This window comes from Pongo abelii, chromosome X (genome assembly GCF_028885655.2).
Source record: "Pongo abelii isolate AG06213 chromosome X, NHGRI_mPonAbe1-v2.0_pri, whole genome shotgun sequence".
Taxonomy (NCBI): domain Eukaryota; kingdom Metazoa; phylum Chordata; class Mammalia; order Primates; family Hominidae; genus Pongo; species Pongo abelii.
Genome location: NC_072008.2, coordinates 139,580,988 through 139,593,046, shown reverse-complemented (window position 1 = coordinate 139,593,046; position 12,059 = coordinate 139,580,988). Strand labels below are relative to the sequence as shown.

Here is a 12,059-nt window from a genome sequence, read left to right as displayed (position 1 = left end):
CCACTGAAATGGATTTAATTCCATTCTGGGTCGGCTTCTTCACATCCTGATGTTTTGTTTGTTTGTTTGTTTCCTATCCATTTAACAGGGGGACATATTTTCATAAGTTTCACTGCTGCATTCACAAACCATAAAGTAAGAATTGGGAAAGCTGGAAGTGGTAGAGAAAGTGTGTTCTGTGGATCAGAGGCAGATGTGGAAGCAAGGCCCAGGCAAGAACATATGTGGGTGTGGGTAGCTTTGCTGATACCATATGGAAGCACAGCCTCTAGCAGGTCTCTCTTCTTTGTCATTAAACATCTCTGTGTGCATCCTTGGTACACAGACTCTTACCTTACTGGGAGCATCCAGAAGGGTTTTCCCAGACCCACAAAAATTCAACCCAGCCTTCTTTCTAGTGCTTCAGTGTGTGGCCTCCTCCTCCTCTTTTCCTCTTCAAGATCGTCGTCGTTATTCTGAGCAGAAGAGTTAACATGTCCAAGAACTTATTACCTTTCCAGGCAATGTGCTAAGCATTTTACATGCATTATTCTATTTATTTGTTCATTCATCCATTTAATAATTACTGAACATTACTTTGTACCAAACACTGTGCTAGGCACTGGGAACCGAACACACTTTTATCCCTTCTGTTAGTCTAGTGGGGATGCAACAGGGAATATATAATTACAAACAGTGGAAAGTTCTAGAAAAGAAGAATACATGGAACTATATGAAAGGTGAATGGTGCTATTTTATTTAATATTTCAACAGCCCTGTGAAGATAATAAATAGTATTATCCCCCATTTTACAGGTGAGGCAAGTGAAGCTCAGAGAGTTTAAGTGACTTGCCCAAAGTCACACAGCTGGCAAGTAGGCTGAGTAGGGATTCACATCCATGCTGGTCAGATTCCAAAGCTCATGCCCTTAACTGCTATACTTTATTGCCCCCCAACGTGTGAAGTGCATATATAGCCATTAATTCTAGGCCTATACATTTGGGTTCTGACTTTACCTCAAATGTGTGGAGTTGCAATTGTTTCCAATTAGTTGTGGCTGTGGTTTGGTGCATTCGTTCAAAGAGAGTGTGCATGCAAAGCACAGGTCACATGCTAGGCCTTGTGGATGTGCACAACGTATAAATAATAATGGCATTCCAAAAAAGCTGGGCTTCATTGGAGTCACCACATTTGTTTTCCATTAGCTTATGCTACTCAAATACAAACAGTAAAGCATGTGTTTACATTGCTCTTGATACGGAAAGCCAGGACCCCAAAGCACATTTTGCAGGTTGTATAAAGCTGAGCATCCAAATAGTTCAAAATCAGTTTTATAAGCCCAGCTTAATAGCTTTAAAATGTAACCTGGATTCCAGATATTAAAAAATGCCTACAGAAAGTATGTGAGTAGCCAAAAGAGACAAAACCAGCTAAATCCTTAAAATATGTACCAAGTCCCATATTTGCAGTATCTATTTTGTTACTTATCCCTTTATTTTTTTTAAATGCTAAAGAGCTTAAAGTCAAGCAAACTCTTAGCCATGTAGCAGCAGTAATGGAATTTTTCATTCTGTACTAACCAGCTGTCTGAAGCTTTTCAAAACAAACCTGTTCATGATGAGATAGTTTGGTTATTTAAAACACAGTAGATGACAAGCCTGGGGAAAGCAAGCAGGAGGCATCCAATGTTGTTCAATGCCCAGTGCTTATCTCCCCCTTCTGGTCCTCCCACCCAATAGTGAAAAGCTTTCCCATCAAGTTATAGTTAATGCCCAGCATCTGAGAAAATGGAATTGAAATGGAAATTATCTGAGCTAAAGGCAGTAAAGATGGCAAAAATGTACAGTGAAGGCCCCATTCATTGATGTCTTTACCTAAGACACATGTTTCTTTTGAAGAGTTCTGGACCGGGGGGGCAAATATTTTATTGTTAATGAGATCTCTATTACTTACTCAGTAACTTGGTCAAGTTATGTCCCCCCTCTGAGCTTCAATGTCTTCCCTTAACATGAGAAATGGGGATGGCAGTCTTCCCTGTTATACAAAATGGTGGAGAGTATTGAGGATTATGTGAGAGAACATATGTTAAACCCCAGCACAGTGTGTGGCTGATAAGTTCATATCTTTGCAATCAAGACAATTCCAAGAGGCATATTATTTATACCATATAGACAGATCAAGACTTGCTGCTCTCACTGGTCTAATTTCAACATATTTGATCCCTCTCAGAACAATAAGTATGTCCTTTGATCTCCCATGGACCAAGCACAAAAAGAGCTTCAGCCAAATCTCATTGTCCCATGCTGCCGTACCCTTTTGTTATATTGGTTATGGCTTTAAAAATATGAAATTGCTGTACTTCAGAAAGCCCTTTCTTCCCTTTCATTGTGTTTCTAATTTTCTTAAGTAATTATTCCAGGCTTTTTGTTTCCTTTTATCACACAACACTGAGTACCTGTTCCAAGGCTAACTTTAAATGTTTCCCTGTCTAATCAAATGAAGTCAATCACCTTTATACAAGGGTATTTTCCTTAACTACAAAGACAAAAGGTCAAGATATCCATACCTAACTGAAAAGGAAATCATCATATTATATTTACTTTTAAACACATGGTTTGAAGAGCATTTACTAAGGATTCCAACATGCATGGTGGTCTGGTGGCTCTTGTCAAAAGATGGTTTCAGTGGGATTCTGGGAAGCAGAGTAACATTGGAACAGCCTTTCTGAAAGAGTAAGGAGTGATCTGTGGTTCACTCACAGTAAGATGAGGGAGACAGATCTAGTTAGGCATGTGCCTGTAGTACCAGCTACTCAGGAAGCTGAGGCAAGAGGATTGCTTGAGCCCAGGAGTTTGAGACCAGCCTAGGCAACATAGTGAGACCCCGGCTCAAAAAAAATAGATGCAGATCTGTGTGCCCCATCCCAGATTCACCAAATCAGAAACTCTGTGAGTGAATTGGGCCAGGGAGCGTGTCTTTTTTTTTTTTTTTAAACTTTTGCCTTTTTATTTTTTTCAAAATCACGATTTGTATTTATTTTGTCAAAATTGCTCACCTGAATATAATTGGGAAAGAAATGATTGAATGATTGCCAAGAGCTCAATATCAACACAAAAATGTAATCCATCAAGACTGTACACTAAAAAACATATGTTTCTGTTAGGTGTTTGGGGGAATTATGGCTACACATTGAATTACTTGTTATTTAAATATTACTTCTACAATATGTATTATCTTAGATATTTTTCTTTTTCCTCTAAAATACCTTTCAACTTAAAAAATGTTTAATTCTTTATTTTTCCTTTTATTTTTGGTTGACACATAATTGTACATATTTATGGGACACAGAGTGATATTTCAATACGTGTATACAATGTGTAGTGATTAAATCAGGGTAATTAGCATATCCATCACCTCAAACATTTATTATTTGTGTTGTGGACATTCAAATCCTCTCTTCTAGCTTTTAGAAAATATACAATAAATTATTATTAACCATATTCATCCTACAGTAGTATAGAACAGTGGTCCCCAACCTTTTTGGCACCAGGGACCAGTTTTGTAGAAGACAGTTTTGCCACGGACCAGGGGTGTGATGGTTTCGGAATGAAACTGTTCCACCTCAGATCATCAGGCATTAGATTCTCATAAGGAGTGCCACCTAGATCCTTTGCATGTGTAGTTCACAATAGGGCTCCCATTCCTATGAGAATCTAATGCTGCCACTGATCTGATAGAAGGCGGATCCCAGGTGCTCACCTGCTACTCACCTCCTGCAGTATGGGGACCCTGGTATAGAACACTAGAACTAATTCCTCCCATCTAGCTGTAATTTTGTATCTATTGGCTAATCTCTCCCTATCCTCCCCTTCCCAGACTCTAGTAACCCCTATTCTCTACTTCTATGAGCTCAACTTTTTTTTAGCTCCTACATATGAGCGAGAATGTGGGGTATTTATCTTTCTATGCCTGATTTATTTCACTTAACATAATGTCCTCCAGGCTCATCCATATGGCCTCAAATGACAGGATTTCATTATTTATTATGGCCAAATATTATTCCGTTGTGTATACATACCACATTTTCTTCATCCATTCATCTGTTGGTGGACATTATAGGTTGATTCCAAATCTTGGCTATTGTGAATAGTGCTGCAATAAACATGGGGGTGCTGATATCTCTTCAATATACTCATTTCTTTTCCTTTGAATAAATGCCCAGTAGTGGGATTAGTGGACCATAGGGTAGTTCTATTTTTAGTTTTTTGAGAAACCTCCATATTATTTTCCATAGTGCCTGTGCTAATTTACATTCCTATCAACATGTATAAGAGTTTAGCAAGGCTAATTTTTTAATAAGCATCCCAGTGATTCTTATGGAATTTAGAGAATCACTCCCATAGTGTGTAAGTATGTACATACCCTTTGACCCAGTATCCTTACTAAGGAAATAATCCAAAATATGGAAAGAGTTATGTGAATGTTCCTGATGATTACATTTTTGTTTATAAAAGCAAAATAACAGGAAACAATGCAAATATTCAATATTAGAAAAATGGTTAAGTAAATGTTGATATATCCCTTAATGGATAGAAGCATCATCCCATTTAAAGTATGACATTTATCATATTTACTTATTACAACAATTCTGTGAGGCAGGCGTTATTTCTCTCATTTTATAGATGAGGACACTGAGGTTTAGGGAGATTAAGCAGCTTGTCTGAAAATACAATTTTAATAAGTGGAAAAAGTAGCATTCGAACTCAAGTCAATCTGCTTCCCAAACGCAAGTTCAATTTAAAAACAAGCATTAAAAAGTGCTGACCTTTGAAACCACAAACATTGTTTATTAAAGTTTGGGAATTAGGGGTTTTCTTCCTTGTTTCTTTTCCTTTCACGTTTCTATATTTGATACTTGCATATTTAAAATATTAGATTCTAAAAGAAAGTTGATTGTATGCTTAGGCAACTGTGATAGTCTCAGTGGCTAAAACAGAGTTGCACAGACAGTAGTGGCTGTAGAAAAAGCTGGAATGTGAAGGGCCTTGTGCACTTCCACTAAGGTATCCTCTGTATTCAAAGTAATGCACAGCAGAAGTGTCAGGTTAACAGAATGTCCATGGGGATAGTGGAATGAAATACTCAGATGTAGGTTTTAATATGATAGTTTACATTGATAATCATTATTGTGTGCCTTGGCTTTTAAAAAGCTAACAGGACAGTGTCCTTTGAAAATGGCAAACAGTTAATCAAAAGCATTAGGCCCCTAAAGTTACCTGCTTTTGTGTGTAAGTCCCTCATAATTTTCTTTTCATAAAGTGAGTGTCCAGTCTGAAAGACTGAGAGAGGGAACAGAAAGGTCAATATTGTGAATTGTAATTAGGCAATTGGATTTCTGGGCCAAATTCCAGGCTGCGCTAAATCCACTCCTTGCTGGCAATTCCTCCTCTCCGACCCATTACCCTTCTTTCAACACTCTGGAGCTTCAGTCTCTTCTTTAAGATTTTTGCATTAACAATAGATTTCTAGGTTTGGGTTTGTTTTGTTAATGTGTGAGGGTTAGGTTTGTCAGCGGCTGTCTGTAAAATGGCTTAAAAGTCTACTATAATCCTTCTTCCATGCTGAATTTGTCACCAGAATGGCAGTGATTTAATACCTAAAGAAGTAACTTCACTGGCAAAGTTTTAAAGGGTTTTTGTTTAATTGCACTTTGTTTTAAACTGAGCTACTCAAGAATAGTGGGGGCATTGCACACAGGTTGGAAACGGCCTCTCAAAGATTAGCTACGTGTCTTAGCCAAGGTCCTCCAAAAATGTTTAGCTATTCATTCACAAATTCTTCTTCTATAATTAATCTGGGCCTTGACTTTCTCCTTTTTCATAAGGTTGTGGAAATAGCTTTCAAAGAATTAAAGATACCATAACACTTCATTTTGCTTCAGTTCAATAGCACATATATTAAGTGACTACTATGTGCTAGACACTGCCTTAAATGCTCTGGGGTTCAAAGATATATAAGATTGAACCCCTGGGCAGCTCACAGGATGGTGGTGGAGAGAAGTCATGTGTACAGGTAATACCGGATTGCATATAGAAAGTGGCATTTAGGAGGTACAGATAACGGGAACAGTGGTAGAAGAGGGAGAGGGAGAGCTATAATGATTGTCTACCAGGAAAACTTTATTAATGACATGGCATTAGAACTTGGCTCGAAAGTATGGAGGACTTTGAACAGACACAAATGAAGAACAGCTCATAGTACATTCTCAATGAATGTGTACTGAAGGTGTTAATGAAAGGGACAGATGCAAGATGTGCTTGAGAAATAGCAAGTTCACTAATCCATATCTAAACATAAATTCTACTTATGTGAAAAATTCTCATTCAGGTATTCCATGATGTACACAAAAGATGCATTCTTGAAAATTAACATAAAGATGCTTATATCGAAAGCAAATTTCTCATAAGACATAATGATAAAGGAGGGCATTGGGGGTTTGGGTGAAACTGAAGTGATGTTATAGGCTAGATTAGCAGTTCTCAAACAATGGTTTATGGATCCTGGGAATCCAAGAAATCCAGGGATTCACAAGGTTAAAACTACTTGCACAACAGTACTAAGATGTTGTCTTTTCCCCTGTGTTGATATTTGCACAATGGTTCAAAAGCAGTGGCAAGTACAACTCTTCAATGCCACAGTATGAATCAAGACACCACAGGATGAATTAAGCCAATAGCACCAAAATGTACTAGTAGTCATTGTATTCATCACTGGTGTGTACTTGCAGAAAAATAAAGGGCAGTTTTACTTAAGGATATCATTGCTGAATCTGTAAAAATTTACTAATTTTATTAAACCTCATCTCTTGCACTTTTAAAAGATTTTGTGTTATAAAATGGGAAATACACTTAAAGTATTTACACAGTAAACCATGTCAATGTGCATCTCAAGAAAAAGCACTTGTGAGAAATTTGAGCTGTGAGCTTCCTGTTTCATTTTTACTTGAGAGAATGACTGACAAACTATAGTTATGCAGACTTGAATACTTGCTAGACATTTTCTTGGAAAGGAACAAAGAGCCTGTCAGTTCAGGGAAAACAACTGGCAGTATTTATTGCCAATAATAAAATTCAGGCTTTCAATAGAAAACCAAAAATCGTTTTAAACTTTTATCTGCCACTGTGAGCTTGAGAGCTTCCCAAAACTTAAAGACTTTTCGGATGAGATTGGAGATAATATTAACGAATGTGATTTTTTATATCATATAATGAAAGGTGTTGACATTGGGAAGACCTGCATTGCTCAGTGAGCCAGTATTTTCCAGATGACCCATGGATGATGATACAAAATGAGTAAAATGCATGTTCAAAGTTCAAAACATACCAATGGATTTAAATGTAACAGGATATGATATATTTATTTATATAGTTTCATATTCCACATTGCAACTAACTACTTGTTGAGTTTTTATGTAGTATCAAAGAAAAATCTCCACAATTATCTGAAAAGTCTGCTAAAATACTTCTCTCTTTTCCCATGACATATCTGTGGGAGGTTGGATTAACTGAAAATGTTTCAACCAAAACCATATATCACAGCAGACTGAGTGGAGAAGCAGATTTGATAATCCAGCTATCTTATATTAAGCTGGACATCAAAGAGATTTATAAAACTGTTAAATAGTGCCACTCTTCCTATGAATTATCTTATGTCTGGGAAAATATGTTTGTCATTCAAAAATGTTTATGTTCTAGCCTGGGCAACATAGTGAGACCTTGCCACTACAAAAAGTAAAAAAAAAAAAGAAATTAGCTGGGGATGGTGTCACACACCTGTAGTCCCAGCTACTTAGGAAGCTGAGGTGGGAGGATTGCTTGAGCCTGGGAGGTCGAGGCTGCAGTGAGCCATGATCATGCCACTGCACTCCCACCTGGGTGATGGATCCAGACCCTGTGTCAAAAAAAAAAGAAATGTTTATGTCACATCATAGGTTCATTCTTGTTATGTTTACAGAAGCTATCAAATAAATATTTTTAAAATTTCTCAGCTATAATTTCTAAGATGGCAAATGTTGATAGATATAACTTGTATAAACAAAAATAACTTATATAAACTCTATGGTTCTCAGTAAGTATAAAGGAGTCCTGAGACCAAGAAGTTTGAGAACCACTAATCTAGCTCATCTTAGCCTGTATTTATATATAATAAATGTAGTTGTGTATGATGAGCAGCAGCGGAAGTGGCAGGGTGAACATGGTGCTGGAGTGGGAGGGTGAACATGGTGCTGGAGTGGCAGACAGTTGGTAGATTGGCTTCTCCAATACCATTAGGGGTTTTTGGCCAGAAAACAAAAACAAAAACAAAAACGAAAACCTCTTTGGGACTTTCCTTTCTTTGCTAAAAAATAAAAATAAAAACGTAAAAACCACCTGCAGAATCACATTTCTCTGTAGTATGTAGCTCTTTCCAAGTGGATCTCAGGGTGGCAGCTAAATCACAGGTGGAGAACATAAAAGTATACTTAGCCGTGACATAAACATAGGGACGATGGAAACCGCAGAAACCCCAGCTTGTGTTTGCAGCAATTTTTCTTTCTGGATACCTCTTCCACAATCACAAAGATCTCAGTTTCTGTATATCCAGAATCTTTTGTTGGCTGTCTTTTAAAAGTAGGGGTTGGATCTAAGATTTAGGATGAGAAATGGGTGATGGGGAAGAAGCCAGGACAAAAACAGAATATGAGAATGAAGCCTTGGAGAGAGGTGGTGAGGAAAAATAAGATGAAATCTGACAACGGCCCTCAGGGACCCTTCGTGCGGTGTGCTGGGTCTCTGGGTCAGTGGAGAGACTTTTGATAGGTGGGAGTCCCGTGAAATTAGTAATGCATTGGCCATGTGACTGAAAAGCCAGACACCACAGAGTGAAACAAACATGTCTCTTAGTGTGCATATTATCTACAATAAAGCAAAATAAATTTAAAAGCATCTTATTGGAATTACGGGAGAGGAGAATATTGAACAATTTTTCTAGTGATCAAGGCATATATAATGATTATTGATTATACGTAGTCACTGTACATGTGTATAAAATGGCACTGCTATTCTCATTTGGTAGGAAGCATTTTGTGGTTTTAATTTAGTGACTGTAAATTTGATTATTGGGGGCTTCCATAGGGATCTTTTCTGGTCTTGGTGTCCTCTTAGCTTTGACTTGTCACGTTTTAAGTTCCTCATCAGTGAATTGTATCATGGAGACTTTCAGGAGCTTAAATACCATGGTACGAGAAGATCTAATGCAATATACACTCTGGCTACTGCATGATGTAAGTAGAGTCAAGGAGTAGACCATTACATCAAATGCTGTGGAAAGGTTCAGAAGTCTGAAACTCTAAAGAGTATAAGCAGTTTACACCTACTTAAATTTGAAAGTGATTTTTTACAGCTTCTGTGTAATTCATTGAACATTTTTAATGCCTCCTGTTAATAACACACTGTGCAGACCCACCTGAGAAATATGAAAAGCTGATGCATTCCTGGTTGTTTTCTTTCAGCTCCTGAGAACCATGTCTGTGCCCAAAGGTAGAGTTCTGGATAAAAACCTGGATGAGGAAGGGTTTGAAAGTGGAGACTGCGGTGACGATGAAGATGAGTGCATTGGAGGCTCTGGTGATGGAATGATGAAAGTGAAGAATCAGCTCCGCTTCCTTGCAGGTACCTGATTAGTGCTGACCCAAATGTAATCTAAAAATGGTGATGCTCAGGAATTAAAAATAAATTGAACCCGCTCTCTGCAATTCCCTTACATTCCCTGCAGCACACAATCTCATCAACTCTTCAAGGAAAGACTATACAAGCTCTACAAAGTGAAGTTTTCAGGTAGCCTCCTTCTTTTCCTCCCACCATTTCCAACCTTTGGTAGATTAAAAGGGTAACTTCCTGTTTTTCATTATCTAAAATGAACTGACCTAATCAGTTGGATCTGTTTCTCATTGGAGTTTTCCTTGGTTCTTCTCATTTATAAAAAGAAATGCATAACAAGAAATGCAAATTTGGGATGAAATAACCTGTATAATAAACCCCCATGACACAAGTTTACCTATATAACAAACCTAGACATGTACCCCTGAACTTAAAACAAAAGTTAAAAACAAACAAACAAAAAAAAAGAAATGCAACCTTGGAAGTCTTCTGAAAACCAATGGTGGGATAACTTTCAAAGGAAGAGCCATTAGCTGACCCTCTTTTCTTAGGATGTTATGTCTATTTTGTTTTCTTTTTTTTTTTCTTTTATTATTATTATTATTATTATTATTATTATACTTTAGGTTTTATGTTACAAGCAGTCTAACATAGATAGGCTATGGCATATAACTGAAGACCTACATAAAGACAAGAGTGGTAGGGCACGGTTGTTCATGCTTGTAATCCCAGCAATTTAGGAGGCTGAGGTGGGAGAATCACTTGAGCCCAGGAGTTCCAGACCAGCCTGGGCAACATGATGAAATCCTGTCTCTACAAAAATACAAAAGTTAGCAGGGTGTGGTGGTACGCCTATTGTCCCAGCTACTTGGGAGGATTGCTTCAGTCCAGGAGGCAGTGGTTGTAGTGAGCCGAGATTGTGCCACTGTGCTCCAGCCTGGGAGACAGAGCCAGAGTCTGTCTCAATAAAAAAATAATAATAATAACTAAACAACAAGAGCAATAGAAAAAAGTAATATAGTACTGCTGGGGTCAAGGAGGCAAAACAACAACAAAAAATCCTTAAATTTGTATTCCATATCACAGTTTAGAGTACTTTCATGTGGATAGGTGTTCTTTGATTTTACAGGTAATTAAAACCAGGGCTCAGAGAAGAAATGAGATTGCTCTATATGGAAGAACTAGAAATCTACCTTGGGTCTTGAGACTTCCAGTGCCATTCTCTTTCCTCTGTGGTGCACAGCCTTCTCCTTAAAACCCTATCACCCATGGCCTCTGAGATGCTAGATGTTCCTATTTCTCTGGCAGCCTCTTTCTTTCTTAGTTCTTCTTCCTAATCCTACCTGAAACTGGCTGTTATCTGGATGTCCCTTCTTAAGCCTCTGTCTTTTCTCTCTTCTCCAGAAAGAATGCAGATCTTATCTACTCTCCCTCTTTTGACTTTTTCTTCCTTTCTGAGATAGGGTCTCCCTCTGTCCCCTAGGCTGGAGTGCAATGGCGCGTTCACACCTCACTGCAGCCTCAAACTCTTGGGCTCAAGTGATCCTCTCACCTCAACTTCCCAAAGTGCTGGGATTATAGGTGTGAGCCACCATGGCTGGCCTCAACTTATTTTTATGATTTATTTATTTTTTATTAGGGTAAAAAAAAATCTAACATGGAATCTGCCCTCTTAAACTTTTAAGTGTACAGTACAATATTGTTAATTATATGCACATTGTTGTGCAACAGATCTCTAGAACATTTTCATCTTGTGTGACTAAAACTCTATGTCCATTGAACAGCAACTCCTTATTTTTCCCTCCCCCAGCCCTTAGCAACCACCATTTTACTTTCTGCTTCTGTGACTACTTTAGATACCACATATATGATGGAATCATGCAGTATTTGTCCTTCTGTGACTGGTTTATTTCACTTAGCATAATTTTCTCAAGGTTCATCCATGTTGTAGCATGTGAAAAGATTTCCTTCTTTTTAAGACTGAGTAATATTCCATTGTATGTATGTACCACAATTTTTATCCATTCATCCATCAGTGGACATGTAGATTGCTTCCACCTCTTGGCTGTTGTGGATAATCCTACAATGAACATTCTTTAACTATTATAACACTGTGGGAAATAACTTACATAAAGTCATTACCACGAGTCTCAACTGCTCTCCTACCATCCCACATCTCCAGCAGCTTATTAATCATTTCTGACTTCACCACCACCACCCCAACGTGATGTGTCACAAGTCAGATTTATCAACTGACCATCATTCTCCTGATCACTGAGGCTTAAACCTAAAGCTATCTTTGCTTCTTCTCTCTTGCCCTTATATGCAATTAGGCCCCCAATCCCTGTCGATTCTTTCTTTGTAATTTATTCTGCTTCTGTT

General features: G+C 37.9%; 1 protein-coding gene across 1 annotated transcript in view; it reads left to right on the top strand.

Annotated features, from left to right (window-relative positions):
- GPC3 (glypican 3) overlaps window positions 1–12,059 on the top strand; it is a 459,357-nt gene that overhangs the window by 388,858 nt on the left and 58,440 nt on the right. The window contains exon 7 of the mRNA XM_024240565.3: window positions 9,530–9,689. Coding sequence (XP_024096333.2) covers window positions 9,530–9,689 — 160 coding nt within the window. The remainder of the gene's footprint in view (window positions 1–9,529; window positions 9,690–12,059) is intronic.